Source organism: Nesoenas mayeri (genome assembly GCF_963082525.1).
Source record: "Nesoenas mayeri genome assembly, chromosome: 15".
In the NCBI taxonomy this organism is placed as follows: domain Eukaryota; kingdom Metazoa; phylum Chordata; class Aves; order Columbiformes; family Columbidae; genus Nesoenas; species Nesoenas mayeri.
In genome coordinates this window covers 3,573,664-3,598,192 of record NC_137559.1, presented here as the reverse complement: position 1 = coordinate 3,598,192, position 24,529 = coordinate 3,573,664, and the positions used below count along the sequence as shown (strand labels likewise).

Genomic DNA, 24,529 nt, shown 5'->3' with positions numbered 1-24,529 from the left:
CAGGCAGTTCTGTTTGCCAGCAAAGTTCACTGAGCTTATATTGACATTGAGACTCGTATTTTACTCTGTGGTTATGAGCTCCACAGCAAAGCATTTGCAGTAAAAAACAAAACAAAACAAAAAACCTGAAAAAAATAATTCCAGAACATGGAATTTAGTTGTCAGCCAGAGCTCAAAGTCAAGAGATGAAGTGGTATTTCAGCACGGCTCAGTGGTTTGCTTTGGATGTGCTGGGTTGTGGAAAGGACACCAGGAGCCACTCCAGCCAGCTACTTAGGACAGTCAAGGGTTTTCAGTGAATAAACAAGCCTGATCCCTTCTCTCTTACTGTAAGAACATCTTCCATATACACTATACATCTTACATATACTGTAAGAACATCTTCCATATACACTGACTAACAGTGGCCTCACTGATACAGCTCACTTGGCAGGGGCTCCCACCATCTTCTGCACTTTCAGAGGAAGGTGAAGCCCACCTGCCCACCCGGGGCTTTGGGAACAACCACTGCCTGCGATCGCTCGACAGAAGACTTGCTCACAGCACCAAACCCTAAAAGCACATCACTCTCCAGTTGCGGTAGGGAGTTCTCATGTAGCTGGAGTACTCAGCTTCCGTCCCCCCTCTCTTTCCTTGTCAGTTTTTATTTGTATTTCTTCGCAAGCAGTCAGTAGAGGGGAAGGAAGCAACCCACATCGCTGCACAAAAGGCAGAGCAGGCTCGTTTTGGCAAAGGAAAGTAGCACTCACCAAGTACTTTACTAATCACTTGCTCACTAACTGTTATCCAAGACTTAAGAGAAGGCACGTTACAACCCTAAAAATAGTCTGCAGCACTGCTCAGCCTTGGAAAGCCCTGGCCAGGGTCAGGGCAGCAAAGGATTTATTCCAAAACTGCCAAAGAGACATCCCGTCCTTGGAGCGTATCACAGGAGGTACTGATGAAAGGGGAAAAATAAAAAAAGGCAAAAAGCAAAGCACTGTTACTCAGCAGAAGAGAACCCAGAAGAACATTAATCTTTCAAAATCATTTATATTTACATCAGTATCTGGAAAAAAAAAAACAACACATGAACCTTCACAATTAGAGCAGTCCACTCAGCCCCAGACTGGAGAGAGGCAAGAACTGAGAGCTGTGCCTTCCAGCCAAAAGCCTTAAGGCTGTTTAAAGAGCGGGGCTGCCGTTACTCCACAGGGATTTCCATCCATTCTGACAGAATCCTCGCTTTGGATAACTTAAAGTATAAAAAAAGGTTATTGCTACCCTGCCAAGGAAATAAGACAATTGACAGGAGAGAAAGCAAGTGCATTCCACATCTTCTCTAAAAAAACCCACAAGCTTATAGGCTACAGACACCCAAGTACTAAAGATGTACAAGAGTCTCCACCGATTCCTCCTTCATTCCAGCTTTCTTCCTGCAGCAATTCCTATTCTTCCCTGTAAAGGCACTTTCTATATCCTATGTCCTTATGCAGGGAAACACTTTGAATTTTCCATCTCAACAAATAGAATAGTCCCAACGAATACACAACATTCAGAAGGAATTTTAATTAACAAAATGGTCCAGGAAAGGGGAGGGAGAACCCAAAAAAAACCAGGCCGTTGCATTTGAAAGGTTGCATGTCAGTCACTAGGTATGCCTGCAAGCCCATGCACAGGAAACCATTTGGACCTTTGTCAGTGCAGAACCAGTCTCAGCTTCCAGAACCACTTCTCTACTCCTTCCTCATATAAGCTAAATATTATATACATATATAAAAAAAATACAAACTTGGGTTTGTTATAAAGTGGCTTCTCTCTCTCCCCCTCCTATGCTCGCTTGGCACATGAAGGCATGCAAAGCTAGTAGGCTCTGAGGGCTGCACAAACAGCAGGTTTTGGCAACAAAAAAAAATAAACACAGCTAAAATAGAGAAGCAAGATTAAAAGCCACTGAATTGAAAACCATATATTTTTCCAATTGTATAGAATTAGAACTACAGCTACGACTTAAAACTGTAAGAGTCTGTCATCCTCTCTCCCAACTCATGTCAAAGTTCATAGCAGCATAACACGAGATTCCTCAGGAAACATCAAGCCAGTGTTCTCTGCTTCAGGAGTGAGTTCACAGGTCACAGTTCAGTCTGTCCGCAGGATCATGGGAGGATGCTCACTGTCCTCGTCCAGCCTCAGCGAGTTGGTTTCATCTTCCAGGCAAGCTCCACCCACAGCACCCGAGTCATCCGTGTAGGCTGCAGAGAAAGGAAAACGTAGTTGGGGGGAAATCAGCAGCACAAACTAAGGCTCGGATCTAAAGCGAGTGATTAGAGCTGAAGTACCAGACGTTACTTGCAACAGTTTCACTGCCACCCTATGTTTGCTTTTATCATGACAGTGTTTCTCCAAGCCAAGAGCAGTTTATGATCACGCCCTATGTGTACAACACATACTGGTGCTCTGTGCAGGCTGATGTTTTTCTTACTCTCCACTCATGCATTACACAACTTCAGTACTGATGCTGTACGTGCAGCCTGTCCTTCCTCTGCTGTAGAAGCACTGATCCAAGTGACGTACAAAGAAGGTAAAACCTCCACTCATCACTTGGAGAGCTGCAGCATTAACTAAATTCTCATCCTCTTGATTTAACAGAGCAGCGCATCAGACTAAAAGGTCACTGTTCCCATAAAGAAGTGACAGGACCACTTATCAACATTGTTAAATAAAAGTGGGCGCTTCGTATCAGAGGCTTTGCGCAAGGTCTGGGTGCTTAACGCCTGTGTGAAATAATTGTTTCAGGGCATCTTAGAAACCATTTGGCAAGTACTGCAACTATCAGGACAGTAATCAACCACAATTCGAGACAGCATTCTATCCAGAAAGTAGCAGCGATGAGAGATCCATCTATAGGAGGCTACTGTACATCACGAATGCTTTTTTCCTACTGCTCACCAATGCTCCACGTCACACCCGAGGTTATGAAAAGCCCAGGGTTGAAGTAGACAAGCTCACATGGCCGTCTAGAACGAAGCAATACGCAGAGATGCTCTCTACCCCATTTTCCAGCCTTCTCCTTACCATGCCTTGTGGGTGAGGAAGGCACGTATGTACCTTTAGTCACAGCGGCACTGTACGTCTGCGCTACCAACGGCCGGTCATGGGATGCAGACTCTAGAATTTCGTTGGCTGGCTCCATACTGCCATCGAGCCTACCAAGCAGAGAGAGGTTAGCGTGAGAGGTGATCTACCTGGGCACAGTACAGCTTTAGTTGACAGTGACAGAAGAATATGTCATTAGACATGTAAGAATAATACATATACACATACAACAGGAGGAACTTGGTTGGTCTGTTCCAAAGGAGTATCAAGAAGGCATCTAACAACACTTCATATTTAACAATGAAGACACATCAGTTACATCCTAGCCCTGGAAACAGCATCAAGATCAAAATTCTAGTAGCTAATGCTAGGAAAAAAAGACTAAAAACAAGAGTGCATGACTAAATAAAATAATGACCATTCCAATGAGCAATATTATAGGTTGTCCCTTGAGCTTTGTCCACAACAGAAGTGGTTGCTTCAATCACATATACTAAAAAATCCTCTAGTGAAGGTATTCGAGCGTTTCAGAGGTTAAGGACTTGATAAAAGCTTCTCTTTGAGGCTTCACTTCATCTACAAGTGAAACCAGACGTTGTACCTTAAAACATTCAGATAAATAACAAGCAACAGGACAAGAGGAAATGGCCCCAAGTTGCACCAGGGGAGGTTTAGATTGGATATTGGGAAAAACTTCTTCCCAGAAAGGGCTGTGGGGCATTGGAACAGGCTGCCCAGGACAGTGGTGGAGTCACCGTCCCTAGAGGGTTGAACAGACATGTAGATGTGGTGCTGAGGGACATGGTTTAGAGGTGGACTTGGCAGAGTGAGGTTAACAGTTGGACTTGATGATCTTAAATGTCTTTTCCAACCTAAACAACTCTACAATTATAGACTCAAAGATGCAAACCTGAGTTATCGTTGTGAGTTATTGGTTTTAGTTCTATGATTGATCATGTAAGTAATCTGACTATATTACCCAAGCTTTTCCTGCCAGACCTTATTAAAATACAACAACGCCTGGTCATATTTTCCTTGAGGGTTCTATGGTACTGCTACAGAACATCAGTTGGCTGGCCTATATGGAAAGAAGTTTAATAGGGACACTGGTAGAGAGTGAATACAGATAATTTCACAGGCCAAATTCCCCTCTGTGAAGTCAGAGTAACATCTCTCATGTTTGTAACTGCTTCATTTATTGATGAAGTGAATGGTGTCAGATGTTTCAATTTCTTGTTTAAGTAACTCAACTCAAACTGCCAAGTAAGAGGAAACAGGATCATACAGCTAACAGCGATTGATCCTTCACTGCAATCTGACAGCATTAAGTTTCTGCTGGTAAAGCGATGCTTAGTGTAGTAGATACTAGGAAGGAAGGCACTGGGGGATTCTGAAGTTACTCATTCATGTCAGAGGTCTGGAAAAAGATTAGTTTAAAGAAATGAGCTGTTCTAAGTTAGACTTTTGCAGAACAGCACAAAGCTTAAGAACAAACTGGATTTTGTGAAGAAATAAAACACAACAGCCTTTGGCTAATGTGAACTTACTTGTGCTGCTTCATTAGTGTGCACTCTCCTCCTTCTTGGGGATCTAGGTTGTACATGTACAGGTACCCATCGGCAGCTCCCACCAATAAACGAGGGATCTTCTGGATTCTAGAATGGTTTAGGAGAGAGTAACAGACTAATAAGAACTCAAGAAAGCACACTCTCCTCTCATTAATTTAAGCCATTATAGACCACCTCAGAAAGAACTGTGCAAAAAAAGAAAAAGTAAGAGAAACACATTTTGGGGCTAGTGGGATGCCACATGAAATCAAGCAGTTTATACATAACCCAGTAAAACAGATTCAGAAGTTACCGTCCTGTTATCAAGCTTTCTGTAGCTCCAGAGACGAATATTCTAACGGGAAATATTTACGTATTTCAGAAACATTACAAGACTTAATTATTGCTTAAAGGGTGCTTTGAGATGAGAGGAGAGAGAGTATAGACACAAAGTCAATTTAGCATAAAAACTATAAAACCTCCACAAAATAGAGTTTACTACCACTCAGTTTATTGCTTTGGTAGCTGTGCCAAATGGGACCTGTCTTTAGTGAAGGCAGAATAAAGATTAGATTTAGTCCTCAATATTAACTTTAATGAATGTTATGCTGTTTCAGAGACAAGAATAATATGAACTTGCTTTCAAAGACTTATTTAATGGTTAGCGTGAATTACCTAATTTTGCAATTCACTAACACAACATACAGTATCACTGCCCCTAGCACTAATGGAAGCAAATGCCGTAAGCCCAGGGGTCTGTTCTCAACGTTCTTTCAAAATTAAAAGACACCTTTAAACAACAATTAAAAATAGTCTATTCTCATCCAAACATTACGCCTTTCCCTTCTTCCCTCAAAGTACTGCGAGATGTTAGCTCTAACACATTGCTCTGAACGCGGAAGAGGATTTGAACTGGTTACAGGTGATCCATCTCCTGCTGGAGATGAGGTTACATTCTCCAGTGTCAGCCTCCCCATACCCAACACAACAGTCCAGGTGGCTGGTGAACATAGGCTCAATTTTTCTTTACTCACGTGGCAAGTGCACAGATGTTTTTGTGCCCACAGAAGGGCAGGCGGACTGTAGCAAAGGCTCTACCCTGGTTAAACATCTCTGTGACTTGAGAGGGCAGATAGCTTGTTGAGGCCATCAGCACTTTTCCAAAGTAACCTGTCCAGGTTGTAGGCTCTTCCTGAGGTCTGTAAGTCAGAAGAAAAACACAACCGACTTTACCTTCACATTAGAGAGAAAGGTGCGTAAACATTTCAAAGCATCTTTTTAAAGGTATCAGGCAGATTTTGGTTCTGTTCAGAAAAAACGAACATCCTTGATAACTCTAATGCACTCTATTTATGCTACAGGGCACAATGTGTCCTACAATAGCCCCAGCCTGTTACTTAATCATGTTTGATTGTAAACTGATACTTCTGCTTATAAAACTGTATTTCACAAGGTTCATTATACAAGAGTGAGATCTACTGGAAAGAGCTACACATCAGGATTCTAGTCACCTGTTTATCACTAAACATATCATTGTTTCCAACATCTTCCACAGAAATGTAACTAAGACTGTCCTGTCAAATAATAAATAGGAACATTTTATAACCTGGTGCCTATTAAAGCCTCATAGACACCTGGAAGGGATGCCCGAGAGCTCTTCTCATGCGGATGTCAGAAGAGATGAAACATGTAACTGAAAACATTAAACTACTTCACATTCCTCTGACAAGGATGGCAAATTTATCTTCAGAAGAAATATCTTTTCTATTCACTGGGAAAACTGTATGCAGTTCAGCTGCAGTTGCTGATTCATAAATGACTTCTTATGCCCTTTACAGAAGTGTTCAAAACAAGTCTGTCCATGCTTTGCATTACTCATCCTGTTGAATATAATTGATTTTAAAGCCTTTTTATTGAAAAAAAAAAAAATTCTAAGGCACCTCTGAAACGTACTTTTCTTTCACAGTCTCAAGTTTGAAGATATGCACTGTCTCTGTGTTACTGGATGCAGACAGAAACATGCCATCCATGCTGAAAGCCAATGAACAAATGCTCACACACCTAGGAGAAAAAAAAAGAGAGGAAAACAATTAAGTATTATTTTCGTAATTCTAATACTGTGCTAATTGGTGTAAGAAGCAAGCTAGTGTTAACTAACTCAGGGAAATTGACTTAAATTAGAATATTACTTCTCCATTTTGGTAGGTTGGAATCTTTCTGCACATTCACTACTAAGGAGCCCCATAATGTTCCCACCAGCTGTACTGTGAGAGCTGGGAGGAACTGTGGCTGCATGGGAGACTCACCTGCTCCTCTTCTCCTGTCAGTGATTGCAGGTGACTCCCAATTAAGCCAAAGTATTTGGCTTAATTAGTATTTAAGCAGATTTTTCTCAGTCACCACTGCTTTGCAAATAAGAAAAAAGAACATTTCCATAGTAAGCATTCTGAATTCTCTGATACTTTCTTAGAACACTTCAAGAGCAAGATCCCCATTAATGATGTTCAACTCTGATGTATCCCAGATACAGGGGTTAATTACTAACAATCCAAACTCAGTCTTACCTCTGCATAAAGTATAGTAGAACTACAGAGTTGCTGCTACCACAAATTACAGTACCATTTCACAATGGCTATCAATGATCACAGCACTAGCAGAATGTAGAAGACAGCGATAATACCAGATGTACTTCCTCCAACTGCCTTAAGAATACAATATATCTTACAGAGGGTGACCCACTTTAAACAAGTTTCCTCACCAATCAATTTTTAAAAGGCAAAAGGTAGTACAATTCTGACAGGACTGATTTGTGGAATAGTCAGGTCTAACGGAGTGAAATTGGAAGACATTCAAGCTGAAACTGTTACAAGCGTACAGTCAGGGATGAATGAAGACGAAAATATGCAAAAAAAAATCAGGATGCCAGCTCAATAGCAGAACATACTGGAAATTCACAGTAAGGAATGAGCTTCAGCTAATTAGCCCAATTGAACTTTACCTCTTCACTCCCCTTCGGAATTCAAAGAGTTTCTGTCCCTCTGGAATGGAAAACACTCTTATTACTGTCCCCTGTAAAGAAAAAAAAATAAATCACTTTTCATTTTGAGTTCTTTCACTGTGTATTAGCTCTAGTGAGCAGAGTACAACTACAGGCAGCAAAGTGTTTTGCTGTTAACTTACTGCCGTTGATGCACGCCATGTACTAACATGAAATATTTATGGAGCTTGTCCGTAGGATGTGTTTGAGAAGCAGAGAAACAAGAAGAGGTGGGAACTACTAATGTAGAGAACAAGCTATGCAACAAGAACAGGCCTTCTTGTCATATCTGATCAGGAAAATAACCACACCAGGAAAATATCACCAGTACAGTCACCTGGATGTCTTTGTGCCTTTATCATATACAATCAGTTACACCTTTATATTCTAAACTAATCACTCAAAGAGCAGATGCTTGAGAGCTTCTAATTTAATTTATACAATTTAGATGGACAATTTGTCATTGCATGTCAATGACTGGCAAGACACCTCTAGCTATTCTGACTTTAACTGTCTTGTTTTCATTAGGAAGACAGGATCAAAACAAGACAACTTGTTTCTAGTAAGTATCCTGCACTAAAGGGAGAAACACTTAGAGGATTGCCCTGATTACAGCGAGATTAAAATGTATTTATTTAGATAACCTTATTATCCAACATTTCACAGCATGGAAATGGTGTCAAATATCATTAGCACTGCTTAACTTAGATTTGCCATTATAACTGTAAGCCTTTTTTGGCACTTGCAGATGGAATTGTGCATGCTTAAACTTACTCAAAATGCTTAGAAACAGAATTTTTATTACTGTTGGCAAGTCAATAAAAAGCCACCTTACCTTCTCTGATGCAGTGGCAAGTTTAGTACCACTTGCGTCAAATGCCAAAGCAGCCAAGGGACTATCATGAGCTGGGATCATATTAGCAGCTCTCTGCAGGAGTGAATCAATAAAATAGAACCTGAGTACAGCACAGGCTAAAAGCTACATGTTTGCAGTTTAAGACTGCATATTTAAGAGCATTCAAGGCAAAATATGGATCTTATTTTATGGACAACAGCTTCAATATTTGTTTCAGTAGCTGCTAAGCAGAAGTACATAAAATTATCACTGAAATATGTGCATAGAGAGTACGAGCAGAAGGGTGGGTAGAGGACAATTCAAATATAATGTGCTTTATTTTGCTCCTCCCATCTGCCCAACTCTTCTCCTAAAAATCTAATATTAGTGCCTGTATATTCTTTGGCAACATTCCGTGAAGCCCAGCTGCAAGAGATACCGCACACAGATGCGGACGAGCCTAATTGAGCATCTAGTAACTCCTCTCTGAGCAAGTTAAGTAATTTCTAAAAACCACATCTTTAGAAGCGGAAACAGCATTCACCAAGATCCTCACCAGATTGATGGTGTCAAAGACTTGGACTTCTCCAATAGTTGCACTGCCTGGATAGGCCAGGTAGCAGTTATCGTTGTTTATTGATAGAGCACACAGCCCTAGAAGGGATGCAGAAACAGAATTAGAAAGAGGCAAATTCCAGGACTTATGAAGCAAAACTTTCTGGTTCTATGTTTTAATAGTACACAGATAACTTGAATTATCTTCACAAGGTATCAACAGAAACAGAACAAGGATGAATAATCTCAGAGTCAACCTGCAACTTATTCAACTATTTTACGTAAGTTAAAGTTTAATGTAAAGTAGAAAAGGAAGAATACTGACAGAGCTACAATAACTGATTAAGTAGTAGAATTTCCCACATCTGCCACGACTCTTAAAGCATTCGCCTGGCAAAGCCTTTAACTATACCAAGTTCTGACAAAATCCAGTTTGTAGCTCTCTACTACTTCTTTCTAATGTTTTGACGCATCCACTCTAGGAGACCAAAATCCTGGTAAGATGCAGTTAGTCTGATATGTGTTCTCAAAAACCTCACTTGGATCAAACAGGTAGGCTTTAAGATTACATTCATGTATTTAACTGTGACTCTTCTTTGAAAATGGAATCAACAATGCTCCAGTTCCCTGTAGGAACCATCATATGTTGGCAGAGAATGCACTTTTCAGGGTTATTCTGGCTTCTAACGACATACTTACCTGCAGGATTGGGAGGCGTCTCCCTGATTGTATGTAATACCTTCATGTCTCGTATGTTGTGTATATAAAGAGACTCTTCCAGACATACTATCAGCCTCTAGATAAAGAAGACAAAATGCTGATATCAAACTGGAGTTTATAATAATTTATCAATCCTAAAGAAATTATATCCAAAATGCAGTAGGTGCCTTCCAAGAGGAAAGGTTGTACCCACCTCATGGGAAGAAACAAGAGTCTGATAGAAGAGAGACAAGACACACATCTTGACAAGGCTTCAACACTGCAAAACTGCGCTCAGTCACTTGAACTGACCAGGGCACTTCACTTCTCTCAACCGCGCTAGTGCAAATTGATTTGAATACAAATGATTTACATTACCAGTTCAAGTCAGCAAGCCAGAAACCTTTATTTAAAGCTATTTAACTCTTACTCTGTACCTGTCCTTATGTATTTCCCCACCTCATGAAGCCAATTCACACATGAAAATAATTTTCTGCTTTGGCTAAACAGAAAAACATACATAACTTTAACCATTTATAGAACCTATTACTCATACTTTGATTAAGTTCTTCAACATCTCATTTACACTTTCATAGACTACATCTGGACAACTTATGTTACTCATTTAATGCTACTTCCCTGTGCCAGAAGTCAAATTAACCACTGTTTCGCTTATAATTTTAAGCAGGAATCTCATCCTCCTTCACTTGATTTTGGGAGTAGGGACAGACACTAAGAAGATTTTGCTCCTTCAGATGTCATTCTCTCTACTTAGAAGAACTGGTTGAAGACAGAGGAGTATGTATTTGCAGAAAAGCCTACTAATGATTCAGTAATACAGTAAACTATGGTTCCAGGTACTTAAAATTCACCAGTTCAGTGATTTTATTTTTAAATTTTTATTTTTAAAAAATAATTTGGCAAACTGTACTTAAAAACATAAAAAGTGAATAGATATCAACTTTAAGTTTAGGTCTCAACAGAAATTGTCAGCTTCACATATTTTCACACCAAGGATCACAGGATGATTCAGGGACGGACCTCCCAAGGTCTCTAGTCCAACCTCCTGCCCAAAGGATGCCCAGCTTACTACGGACATTTTCCTAATTAAGTACATAAACATAGAACCAAAAATACTTAACCAAATAGGAGCACTGAGATGTCATACAGAAGCTACTGTTAGAAAACTACAAGTTAATCTCAAATGACAATTCTGTCACCAAAGGAAGAGACATCAACCAGCAGAGAAAGCACCAAAATAACTCTTTTCCACATTTTCACCTACTCAAAAATCACTACTCACCTGTCTATTGAGTTTGACAGCCAAGATGGTGTTGGAGTAACTGTAGTTGCAAATCTCTGTCCCCTTCTTAAAGTGACAAACTTTGAGCTTGCGCGGAGCTTTAAGGCTAACGATGGCCACCAGGCTGCTGGAGAAGAGCCTCTCCACAATGCACACATCTTCTGTATCAGCTGAGGAATCGCAGCCACGAGGGAAAAACACAGAGGGAGATTTCAGGGAAGAATAATGGGAGATACAGTCTAAGAACACAAATGTTCTAGTACAACAGCTCAGGGTTAAGGTGGGATGCAGGACAAGTTTTTAAAGCAAAAATAATCTACTCAGTGAACATTGATTTACAAAGATTTTCCCCCGTCACCCTCCCAAGTGTCATGCAAGTTTTTGCTTCAGAACAGAATATCATAATACGAACAAAATATCATAATATATAATATCAGAATATCATAGTATAAACCCCTGCCCAAGGTCCAACAGAAAGAAAATCCCAAGGAGCCAAAAACCAACAAGCTGTCAAACTGCAGAACCTTACAATCTTGTCTCTATCTCTGCAGAAATCCAGGAAAGCAAAGGATTTTTTTCTGGTGGTGGTTTTGTGCCTTTTGTTTTTTTAAAGCTATGCAATGCATGGAAGGATTTTTGATGACAAAAAATCTGGAGTTTCTTCACACCTCTCCATGAAGACAAAAAAAATAAAGGGTTCTTGTACTCAAGCTGGTAAACTCCTTTGTTCTAGCACTGCTTCAGCCACTCATTAGTGGTGTTTCGTTTTGTTTTTTTTAAAACATATAATTTCTTTTACCTGACAGTCCCTAAAATCAATTTGTACAGGAACCATCAAACCCAGCATGTATATAGAGCCATAAAACAGCTGTAGTTTTGTCACATATTCTACTGTGGAAGCACCAGAGGCAAAGGAGAAACCCAAGTCACCATTCAAAATACGGGGAAACAGCAGGAGGGCAGAGAGTCCAGGATCTCCGGCAAACACACATTCTCAGACTATGAGACTATAATACAGCATTGGATCAAGCTGGTAGGAGTGCAGGTGCCATCAGCAGTTACCCTGGCATGTGCTTCTCCCTCCCATCCATGGGAGCTCCCCTCCAGAAGCCCCAGATGACATTGTTTTTACAGCAGAAAAATAAAACTGGAAAGTTTTAGAATGTTCTGCAGCTCTCCCACAGCTACCAGCTACCTCTGCCCTTCTACCCCAGAACTGAATCAAGACAAGCGACTTGAGCCTTTGGCCTTGATCCATCAAAACAACCAAACTTTTCAGAAGTTACTTCTGAAAAGCTTATTTCTGAAGGCTTCTGTTTTGGTCAAGAGGCACATTAAATTGGCACTGTTCTCATCACCAGTAACAAAGATTCCCTGCAAAATGTTCTGTCCAACATTCCCAGCATATGACAATGTCATCACTGTGTGACATGGCTGCTTTGAAAATGTTTTTTCTGGGCAGTTGTTTCAAGAAAAAGTACAGAAAACATTTGATGCTCTACATTCTTTTGAGAGAGACAGAGAAATAGCCTCCTTATGGAAAAGGAGCAGGTTTATACGAAGCATATTCAGCATTCTATGCAACATAATTGACTTTTATCTAAATCTCTTATTTAATATGGTACTTTTCCAGAGAAGACAAAGCAGCTCACAGAGGCTTTTAAAATTCAATTTCCTCACTTCTGCAACAAGGATAATGCATTTTAGCAATGACTTAGTTTTCAAGGAGTTGTTCTCCATTTTCCTGGTGCCACACACAACACAAAAAAAACAAACCAAAAAGCTGCTTCAGTAAATTCATACATAGACTTTCAAGTGCAGATGTCAGACTAGTAACATAGAAGACTCTTGATATTCTACAATACAGGTTATCAGCTTTCTATCTAAGCCTGGAGTCCTTCATAACAATGGCATCTTTTTGGCAGAAGTCAGAAGACCAGCACACAGAGAACCAAAATGGTGTGAATTTTGGGGTTGTTCTATGCAAGGAGAGGAGCTGATTCAAAGATCCTTGTGGGTCCCTTCCACTTCAGGACATTTGATGGTTCTATGAAAAAAATACTATCTGAGTTCTCCCTGCTCCTGGGCAAGCACAACTTCTTTCCCCATTCAGAGACAACTGTGTTAAGACACATCATCTGGGATTTGTTATTGTCCCAGGCAGGTGGCAGAACTGGTATTTCAGAGGAGGAATGGCAGTGGAGATTCAGACGGAAAAAGCGCTGATGGGAAGCGTAGGCAGCAGGGATGGCACACGAGGAAGAACACTACCAAGAACTAAGCAGTTACAAACATAAGAAAAAATGCTTAAGAGGTATAGACAATCCTCCAGTTTCACCGTAAAAAGACTACTATAACACAGTTACCTTTAGAGAAAGGCTTTGTGATGGGCTCTTAATTAAATTCACTTGAAAAATACAGGATGCACCTCTGTTCCTTTGCCTTCCCCCAACAGCAAAAAGTGATAAAATCTCTTCAGAGCTGCCAAGTCATGCACGCGTCCTAACGAGCAACCATTCAAGTACAGTCCCAGGCTCTACTGCACCTCCTACTTCCAGCTGACCTGAATTAATCATATGTTTAGAAGCACCAGTTACATCCTATAGCATTGCTGTTAATAATTTTGTTCTATTTTCTCTTTTACGCTACACAACAGAGCATTAACAGAAACACAAACTACAGTAAGAACAAAAAGAATTGTAAAATGATTTAAGTGTCAGCAGTGAGGGGAGAACAAGCAAACACATAACAAGATTAGAGTTTCATAAACACAAGCATGTAGCATCACAGATAAGAGCTGGTTAGAACCAGCTAGATTATGATCAGCTGCGCTTTTATTCCATTTTTAATCCAAGAACATGAAGCATCTTATAACCATTCATTAAGCCTTAAAGCACTCTCCAATCTCACACTTATTTTTCCAGGGGGATCAACTGAGCAGGGAGTTCAGTGATCTGTACAGAGTCACAGCAGAAGTCAGCGAAGGGAGCAAAGAAACCTCCCATTCTTTTTTTCTCAAAAAGGCGACAGCTGGGGCATATTCTGTAGTTTACTTTAGTCACCACAGAGGTCAATCCAATACAGGCATCCTAGAATAGTCTGAAGACTGAAATCAGCAGGTCTAAATTCTAATCCCAGCTGCTTTATCAGTTTATTGCAAGACTTTGAGCAAGGCACTTTATCCAATCTGTACTTTGTCTTTCAAGGACTACCCAGAAGAAGCAGTGCTGCAAAGTTCGGTCTCAGTATGTTTAGTCAGTGTCTCGTGTAACAGGAGTCATCTTCACCCAGTCTCCTGGGGTGATATCAGGCCAGATACCCTAAGTGCCCAACATACTACAGAGGTCAGGTACCTAAACTCAACAGCATAACATGAACACAAACCACCAATTAACCAGTACAACCAGACCATGACTCAAACAGGTAGCTGGAACACAATTTAACCTGACCACAGGTGCCTCATTTGAACCTCACAATTACTCCTCTCCATTGACAGATGACAGAATCGGGTTGTCACCACAGGTAACAGGCCATGTGAATCACACACCATTTACCAACTTCAGATGCCATGGGGTCAGGTCATCTAAGGGAATGGAGTCTGAAGACAATTCTGTTGTGTGGCGTGACACACCAGGACCCTACTATAAATGCTGACATCATAGCTATTGGTACCATCTGTTCATGTTGAGTTTATAGGAAAACAAGGATACTCATGCATAGCATTCATAGTTTATTTATTAGCACCTCAAAAAAGGGTAGTCTGTGAACTGCTGGCAAGACAAAGGATACAGCTTCTCAAGGGATACTACTTCTCCCACGAGCCTCCCCTCCATTTCATCTCATATCCTACCCAATTGAGATCACTATTGAAAAGTTATGGGACTTTGGATTATTCACCCTTTTGGATGAGTAAACCTGCAGTTATCATGGTAAAAAGTATTTTTCTAACAGCAAGTATTAGGATTAATGAAAAAGATAACCAATGCTTCATGTTTTGTACTTTTTGTTTATTAATTTGATAACAATATATTTGTGGTTGCCTGCCCCAGGAGCCAGTATAAAGACCCAAAGGACACACTCTCACATCAGTGAATCTTGTTTCTTTTTCATGCCCAGTTGCTACATAACCTATCAGACAAAGTTAGAAAAGCAAAGAATTCTGCTCATAGCTATTACCAAGCTTCACAACATACCAGCTAAATTTAAATAAGGAGCACTGATATATATAGCCAGCAATCAATTGGTTTGTATTTGTGTGATATTTCTTCATACACTTAAGGCTCCTCCTATGTCAATAGCAAATCACCTGTGAAATAATGACACTTGTCTTATTCTTCCCACATTAAGCCAACTGAAGGCATTAAAAACAAAATAATTAAGAAGATACTCACTGCATTCATAGATCTGCTCTAATTTGTCCACAGAAGAAAGGGAGAAGAATTTGTAGCCTGATTTACTGCCGACTGCAAGGGATCTGAAAAAGAAATAAGCCAGTCAGGAACGTGAACTAAATGAGCTGTGAATTACCCTTGGACAGATTCTTACCCTGTTCTAAACTTCAGCTGGGTTAGCTCAGCAAGAAAAGCAATAAAAAGCTTGACCAAAAAAAGCTGTGACAGACACAGAGAGCTGCTTCAACCCTGCAAGGCCAAACAGCTTCAGAATTACCCAGGTGTGCAATCCTGCTTCACATTTTGTGAAATGAGAGTTCACATGTTAATCTGAGCCCACTGCCCAACTTATACTGGTGATTTCTCCACTCAAACTAAAAGGTTTAGTGTGGAGGAAAGATGATGACTTGATTAATGTAATGCAAACCAATTACATCATTGCCTCATCATTAGAGGTGACCTCCAAGACCTTTTAAACTGGGATTGTCTGGGGATATTTTGTTCTTTATACTGTAACCTTCCCCAACCACCCCCAAAGAGCTTTCATATATTAACAAAACAAAAACACGAAAGACTGAGAACTCTAATTTTCTCTGGTTTTATTCAATGATATTCTAGCACCTCCAAAGAACACTGTTAGGTCTCAGTTTTACAAATATTCACACCGAATCTTTGATCGGAGGTGCCCTCTTAAAAATGCTAGTCACTGATATTAAACAGATTTTTAACAATAGTAGGACATTTAAAAACCAACTACAAACCCTTCTTTCCTCCATGACTTAATTTTCACACTTAGCTCACAGACCATTTAATTGCTTTTCCAGTCAGAGTCAAAGACGGGTCTTAAATTTTAAGCTAGAAAAGCCTTTAGGCTTGTCTTGCAGGTCTTTACACATCAAAGCAGCAGACAATGGCACATTCTTATTTTCCCCTCCTCACGCAGAGGATTTTATGCCACAGAAAAAGAAAATTAACAGTAAATACAGCTGTGCAGAAGTGTATTAGTATGCTTGTAGTTCATATATTTCTTACTGCCAGGATGCATGGAGAAAAACTAATTAAATTTCAATAAAATGTTTTTCGATACGCCAAATTGTGGCAAGTCATTCAATACAGGGCCCAAAGCCAACCCTGCCAGTCGAGCTGCCAAAACACCCTCTGAACTCAGCAAGATGATTCTCTATAATTCAGATGCACTAACAATTAATTATGCATTTAGAATACAATGCAGGTTCCTAGGTTTCTTGCTCTTTCTGTATTTTCCTCTCATGGCTCCAAAATGAGCCCTTTTTAAACATCAAGGTACCCAGAAGAGTACAAAGTTGTTCCTGAGACGGCTTGCGCTCTGAAATTAAAATCCCAAGCTATAAAATCAACCTCTGTATGATGGTCTGACCTCCTCTTCTAGAAAAAAAATACAACTGGCAGAGTCTGGTTAAAAAATTGTATCTGAGAAGGTTTAAACTTTCAAATCAAAATATGCACCATCAAGGCCAGAGAAGTAAACCTCCCCAAATTCAAGAACTAAGTTATTAAAAAAATTAACAGGCTTATAGACAGAAAAGTAACTATAAAAGAAAATTTTGCTGCTGTTCCTGTTAAGCCATCTTAGAAATACTGAATGTAATTTTCCTTCAGACAAAATCAGAATGTTCAGTAGACTATATCTGATTAGTTGCCAAAGACGTGTTTTTCCTCAATTACTTCTGTACAAGTCAATGAAAATCCAACTTATGTAATTTTTTCCCCCCAAATTGCAGTTAGCTTTTCTTAGATTATCTACTGCTTCCTTCAAAAAAAGGTTTATCGAAGAATGACATTAAAACTGTCACTTCACAAAGGTAAACAAGCACTCAACTGAGTTAAAAATAAATGCAGTCACAAGACTCCTTGCAATATAAGTGATCCACAAAAGACACAGGATGATTTCCTCATGGAGAAGTCCACGTAGCAGCTATTTGTGAGCATATGACAAGGATTCCTGTATTGTACTTACAGCTTTAAATACAGAATATTGCTGTATCACTGTTTTACTGGCTGAAACCAACAAGCGAGATCATTTTTCTCATCCTACCGACTACTTATACCTCATTCAAATAATCTTTAGACAATGGCAAAAGAGAGTTGTATACATAATTAAAATAATTAGACTAAGTAAAACCCAAAGTGAAGAAGCACAGAACCAACCTTTCCATCCATGGCAACTGCTTTTTGTTATTTCTTCCAGGATCAAGGTGACGAACTCACATATCATTTGTTTACACAGGACAGCTGGAGTCAGTATAATTAAACCCGTTTCAGTGTATGACCACAACTGCAAAACAACCTATTTTTCTTCTAGAACAGCGTTTTTTTTAATGTACTCTCAAATTACTTCTTACGAAACTATTGGAAAAAGGCTTTTTCTATGTAATAAGAGAACTTAGGATGCTGAGTTATACAAGCATAATCATACTGATTTATATCTCCCACACTGATATTACACTTAAGCCCTTAAGACATCTGATAGCTATCTAAATGACCAAAGCCCACACAACCAGTATCTAGCCAAAATTACCTCACCTCCGAAAAAATGTGCAACTATATGGGGAAGAAATGCGATCAATAAGCCATTCAGCTATTGCTCAAATAGACAGTGGCCATTAAGAAGCTACCGTAGTTTATCAGAAGCTCCTTTTACAACGTGGGCCTTACGCTTTATTATCACCAATTTTCAGAACCTGATGAGAGACTGAAATTGAAAATAAAATCAATATCCAAAAAATGGCCTTTTTTCTTCTAACATGATGTTACACACAGGTGGTTTTTCAGCTCTTATGTGTAGCTGCTATTACACACCTTAGATGGTAGACTTTGAGCCATTTCATCATCAAGGTTGTCTGCTCAGTACAAAATTACCAATATAGCTGTGATTTATGAAACTGTGTTTACTCACTTTTTTCAAAGATAATATTGCAGTCTGATCCAAGACTAGATAAAGCTTGAGAGTATTTTCAAGAGGGGCTGTCATAAATAATTAAAACTAACCTCATCAAGCGAGCAGTGTTATGGGATATCTCACACAGTCGTTTCAAGATGCTGACATTCACTGTAAGTGCACTCACCTAGAGTGGGAAATCAGCCGCTTCAATCTCTCGGGCTCTTTAGAAACAAGTTTTTTCAGATTACTTAGAATTATATAGGTTTTCTGTTGCTTCTTTAACATACACACAGAAGGAAGAAAACCAGTTTTGCCTTTCTGCAGAGGACCTTAACTATTAATCACAAATATTCTACATTAATCAGAAAGATCCTACTAAGAGCAGCTCTCTCAAAGATTAAAATCAACTGCAGCTGCAGTATAAACACAACTCCAGAAGACATTACTATTTTAAATAACTGGTTAATTAAACCTACTTTCATCATTAGGCAGTCTCATTATACAAATACTCCACCTCATTTCAAAAATGATATAAATTTCCAAAGACAAAACTTTTTGTAAGCAAAGGCTTATGATGAAGAGGGGAAAATAATAATAACAACAATAATAAAAGAAAAATAAATGAAACTACATAAAAGAAAAATTACTACAGAAACTTACTTTGTTTTATTTCCCCTCCCAAACGTCTGCTGAAACCAAAGTCATGACATCTTACAGACACCTCTTAATATGTCATAATTTTGGACAAGAGCTATATACAGAAACTCATGTGTTCAACAGATTTGTCAGCAATGTTCTGACAAGCCACGGGAGATTTTCCCACTGCTCTTATATTAAAAGAAAACCAAGACAAACTTAAATCTGCTACAGCAAAAGGAGACAACACTCGTTCATCACTCAATGTGCAGCAATAGCGTGGGACAACAGAAAGTTCATAATCCGAGTAAACATTGCTGCTCTCAGGCTGAATTCCCATCACACTGTCCCAGGCTGAGGAACAGTTCCTTTGGCAGCCCAGCTGCTGCTCCAGGGCAACAACAGCGAGTAATACGACATACAACAGCAAGTAACACAACATATGAGCACTTCTCTCAGCTGCCTTCCCTGAGCATGAGAGCTCCGTGATCACTCCTTCCTCCCTTCTTTATTTTTTTAAGCTTTAAAGCCTCCTTGGAATCAAGCTCTCTTGTCCTCAGGGGCCATGGGGAACCACACCTGAACCTATTATAGGAGAAACAAAGGCAGAGGAGTGAATGCTCAGCACCTAACCTATGCTCCTCGCCACAAGCAGTTTACTACAGAGATCCAAACGTCACTTAGTAAAGGAACTAGAACACAACTTCCACATGCTGAAGCACGCTGTACAGCTCTAGAGCTATAGGCATTTGTTCAGAACCTAGAATGACACTGATTTATTTGGGGAAAAAAGGGCAGAATTAAAACAGAAAGAACACCCGTCACATGTAACTCCACACACAAACGAAAGCTGAGGCTCAAGAAGACCTTGCAAATAAGGGCCACCTCGGTGTTTTCACTGCAACTCCAAACCAAGGCTTCCTTTTCTCCCTCCACCAGGAGGGAGTTGTCAAAACTACAGCAACTATTCTGTTTCCAAATGCTGTCACTTGATCACTTATTTTTAAAAAGGCAACTAAGACTTCTCTACGGTCTGTCAATTTGCATTATTTCACAAGTTGATCCTCTTGGGTGTGTCTTGTGGGTTATTTTTTTTAATTGAATCTACAGACCATGTAAGTTAATTTTTAAGTTCTTCCAAAGGCATTTCTCTGGAAATATTTGTTTAACAATTTAAACACTGAAATCTCAAAGTTATGCATTGGGTAAAAAGTTTCATACTGTACTATATTAAACAGTTCCCTTATGGGTTTTAAAGCTTGTATGAGTTTGTGAGGCAAGTTAAACTCTTCATAAACATATCCATGTTCATTTTTACTACTTCTCCCAGAAGCAATATTAACAGCACTCAGGTTTAATCAGTACTTCTTACCAAATATCTATCCTTGAGGATTTCCAGCTACTAAAACACACCTAGCACTAAGGTCAACTACAAACTTTTCCTGCATTTTTTGCTAGGATACCTGAATTCTCATCGATTACTTCACTTTTACCTGCTGGCTGGAGCTTCTGCCTCTCAACCAGGGAATGCCAATCACACCGCATTGTGTGATGCTTGGTGCACTAGGGAAAAGGGCCAGGCCCCAAACAAGCACGCCAGCATCTTCTGAAAACGATCTCCATGTTTTCACTTAATGAAAACATTATAGCAAAGAGAAGCCACAAACCAAGTGCTTCTGCTGCATTATAGGTGGAGTGTTTTCAGGCAGAGTTCCAGTCCTGGTCAATAATTCAGAACTTTCATGTAAATAAAGCTTAGGGCAATATGGAACAAAGAGGCAAGACAACGCTTTCAATAACGTAGACATTATTCCAAGAGACGATGTCACTACATACAGCATCCACAAATTAACATTAAAAAAAAGTTAAGTCTGAAAAAAAGCCTAAAAGCAAGGGAGACAATACCTGCTTCAGTCACTGTGGATTGCAGCAATTGGGAAAAAAGCAACAGTTCTTCTAACTACCATCAAACTCATTTCCCAAAAGTAAAAACCATCACAAAGCTCATCTCCTTCCTACAGGAGACAATAATTAATTAACAACCCTTCCTAAAACTTAGGAAAACTTAGCTTGAGACTTATTTTTACCAGCAACAAGTATCATCTTTTCCTGATACAAAGCACTTGGCTCTGCTGTCCACATAAGTAAGACACATTTGTACACAAGTGGTACTGGCATCCTGTTAAGCTGAAGGTAAAAGCTTTAAACATAATAACAATGCACCCAAGTAATTTCTTTTCCAGTTTTGTCTGTCAGCAATTTTTCTAATGACTGAAGCACACCTTAAAACATGATGCCAGCCCTTCTGACTGGGAAGACATAAACAAAGCTTGTCTGTCATACACTGACTGAAAGAATATGCATTTGTTTACCTTGCCTGTTTGCAGAAGGACTCCAGCTACTTGTAATGCAAGCTGCAAATAAATAAGCTTTCTGAGGCTCAGCGTGTGAAAGTGTAATTCATTCCAAATAAGTTCTTTTCAATTCTTTTCACATGGTAAACTATGATCTTGTAGATATATAGAATAGTACACTAACAAACCCAGAGACCTGACTTCTTGTTTCTCAATTTAAACAAGAAACAGAGAGATCATTGGGGTGGGGGGGTGGAATTCAAATAAACTTATGTTTAAAGAACTTTAGAGTTCATTTACAGAATTTACACAACCACTGAATTCTACTCAATTTAAGACCTACAATGCAACTTGGTTATTTGGGTCACTTACCACATCAGACAAGTGTTTTAGTAAGAAGCTGCTCACAAAGACATGTGCAAACTTGTTTTATACTTACTACTTTTCTTCGAGACACTCCTAGAAAGAACAGATACTTATTCTGCGTCATCCAACCATCTCATTTGTTTCAAACCAAGTGGCCTTTCAAATTATTCTCATAATTTTGAGACAAGAATATGAACAGGAGCCTTTCAATATTTATGTCATTCCTATAATGGATATCTGAAAATGCAAAAATATTCTAAAATTAAACAGAAGACTTAGTGTCCCAAAACTTTGGATTGCAAAGATATATGGGCCAGGTTTGGATGACATAAAAAGAAACATTGCCAAAATTCTCATCAGCTAATCTCAAGATGCTTTATATATAAAAATAATATTAAAAAAAATCTACTTGCACAATGGACATTAGAATATTGAATACAAAAGAAGTCAGCTATAGGACAGAAACTGAAGAAGAGTTTTTAGATTCTTACGAAAATGAAATGGGGAAAATATTGCAGTATCAGACACAGTTGAGGAAAGAAATCATTAGCCAGTCATCCCTTTTTCCCCCATAAACTCAAAAAGGAATCACACTTGACTCTTCCTTGAAGAAAGACTCCAACGTATACAAGGCAAAGAAGACTGAGATTAGTGTTTATTACATTTGCTTTCCTTTTAATTCTGTCTTGGATTTGTTCTCCAGTCAAGCCTGCACCTCTCCTGTTCAAAAAGTCGTGGTGGTGGTTTTCTTTTTTTGGTCACAGCTCTGATATCTTTAAATATATACAGCTCTCCAAAAAGCTAAAGCACAACTGAAATAGGTAGTTGCCTTATAGGACGTGAAATACTAACGCTTTTAGATCACCATGTTGAACAGCACAGTTTAACTTCAAAACTTATATCATGACCTTTATAAATTGCAAAAGAAAGAGATGACAGATTTCCTAGTTATTAGGACTTGTTTTAGGTAGTAATAGGTAAAAAATGGATGGTATCTGAGCAGAACATGGGCATGTTTTACACACAATGACAGAGCAAGCTCTATATGGTACTTGAAAAGACATGAAAAGAAATTGCAAAAGTCTTTGGCTCAACTCAATATATGGATAATGATTTACTTACAAATACACAAAAGACTATTGCTACCCATCCCATAATTTATTTTAAGTTATTTACTGTTAAAGTCTCTTGTCTCAAGCCTATCCAGCTCCACTTGTTCATCTCTTCAGCCCCAACAAGACCTAAGAGTATTTCCTTCTGTGATGGGACCTTTCTCCTCAGTCTTGGCAGTCACCATAAATAAGCTTCTCATCTTCACAATTCCCATACATTACAGTACATGCCGAAGACAGTCTCTCTTGTGAGGACAAAATATCATTGCTTGTTAAATTAACAAATAAGCTGTTAAAAGAAAAAACCACCAGCACACACGTGGATTATGCTCAGTGATGCCAACCTGAGATCATTTCCTCTTACTCACTTCCTAAAACAAAACTCCTCCTTTCTCAAGTACAAGTTCTTTTGGTTATTGCCCCCCAGTTTCATCTCTTAGGTATTTAAGACAGTCCAATCCTTCTTTAAAGGATCTTTAGTGCTGCAATTCCAACTATTAGAAATTTCTTAAATTGAAAATTATTGCTCTTTAATACCTCATATAAAATTAATATATGGTAATTAATCTAAATATGTTGCAACAGTTAATTTGCAAGATGCGCAGCATGAACTATCTGACCCTTTCTAGAATCAAAAAACAAGTAAGCATAATTTCAAGGACTGAATGAGAAAGGCCTCTTGTTTCAAAATCAAAACTGAAAGAAGCATGAGCTCATAAAAATACCTTGAGGCCTAAGGCGTATGCTTCAACATGGAGAGCAAGTGAGAATAAAAGAGCAGTATGAAAAGATAACTACAATGAGTTTTTGGATTAAGCCTTGGCACCTCCAGAAGATTAGGGTCTTCACCTTATCTCAGTCTCTCTTAAAGACTAGACACCATCAAGAAGCAGAAACAGCCCTCCCTCACTTTCTGGAAGCAACAGCGAGCACTGCCTCGCAAGCACAAAACAGAAAAGCTCCCCACGGCAACAGCCTGGGAGAGGGAGAAGGAAAGATGCTGCAAGCGCAGCTCCAGCAGCCCAGTGCTACGTGCCCCTGTGCCAGCGGCCTCACCCCCCGCAGCTCCACACACAAACCGAAGGGCAGGGCGGGTGTTCCCACCCCTCCTGGCTGCAGGGATGAGGGGGCCCCGGCCCTCATCTGTGCTGGTGCGGGCAGAGGCTGCGGTGGGGTCAGCCGACACGGGAACGGGCAGCACTGGGGCGGGGGGGACCCCGTCACACCTCCCCCAATGGCCGGGTGTCCTCAGCCCTCTCAGGAGCCCCTTCCCCGCGGCTGGGCCCCCGCTCAGGCCGGGACGCCCCCCTCACGCCCGGGCCCTCGGTCAGGCCGGATTCCCCCCTCAGGCCCGGGCCCCCGGTCAGGCCGGATTCCCCCCTCAGGCCCAGTCCCCCGGTCTCCCCCTCAGGCACAGTGTCCCCTCAGGTCGGGCGCCGCCCCCTTACGTGTTGTCCTGGTTGAAGTTGGCGAACAGCAGATGGCCGCTGCCGGCGTCGCCGCTCTGACCGGCCAAGTTCATGGCGGGACAACTCTCGCCACCCCCGTCCGGCGGGGGGGAGAGAGGGGAAACACCTCCAGCGGGCAGCGCACCTCAACCCCGGCGGCCCCAGCCCGCACCGCGCACCCGCGGCCTCCTCATCCCCGCCGGCCCCTTGTTTACGCTGCGGGCGGCGGAGCGACCCCGCGCCTGCGCGCC

General features: G+C 40.2%; 1 protein-coding gene across 4 annotated transcripts; it reads right to left on the bottom strand.

Annotated features, from left to right (window-relative positions):
- Positions 1-1,524: 1,524 nt before the first annotated feature.
- Positions 1,525-24,529, bottom strand: WIPI2 (WD repeat domain, phosphoinositide interacting 2). 4 transcript variants are annotated; one of them, XM_080353753.1, is made up of 12 exons: positions 24,279-24,529; positions 15,443-15,525; positions 11,052-11,221; positions 9,749-9,845; positions 9,051-9,148; positions 8,495-8,587; positions 7,621-7,691; positions 6,576-6,683; positions 5,657-5,821; positions 4,623-4,730; positions 3,055-3,185; positions 1,525-2,231 (listed from the first exon to the last, which is right to left on the bottom strand). In XM_080353753.1, the coding sequence occupies exons 1-12, from the start codon at positions 24,350-24,352 to the stop codon at positions 2,119-2,121; spliced, it is 1,311 nt and encodes a 436-aa protein (XP_080209879.1). In that variant the 5' UTR covers positions 24,353-24,529; the 3' UTR covers positions 1,525-2,118. The 4 variants fall into 4 exon arrangements, with proteins under 4 accessions (XP_080209879.1, XP_080209880.1, XP_080209881.1 ...); XM_080353754.1 differs by having other exon boundaries at positions 3,088-3,185; XM_080353756.1 differs by lacking the exon at positions 1,525-2,231 and adding an exon at positions 2,938-2,996 and having other exon boundaries at positions 3,088-3,185.

Excerpts from the sequence above, each read along its gene's own strand:
- WIPI2 (XM_080353753.1), bottom strand. The coding sequence starts at position 24,352 with ATGAACTTGGCCGGTCAGAGCGGCGACGCCGGCAGCGGCCATCTGCTG. Across the intron at positions 9,149-9,748 it reads GACGCCTCCCAATCCTGCAG|GGCTGTGTGCTCTATCAATA; the intron begins GTAAGTATGTCG and ends CATCCCTTCTAG. Across the intron at positions 2,232-3,054 it reads TTCCTCACCCACAAGGCATG|CCTACACGGATGACTCGGGT; the intron begins GTAAGGAGAAGG and ends CTTTCTCTGCAG.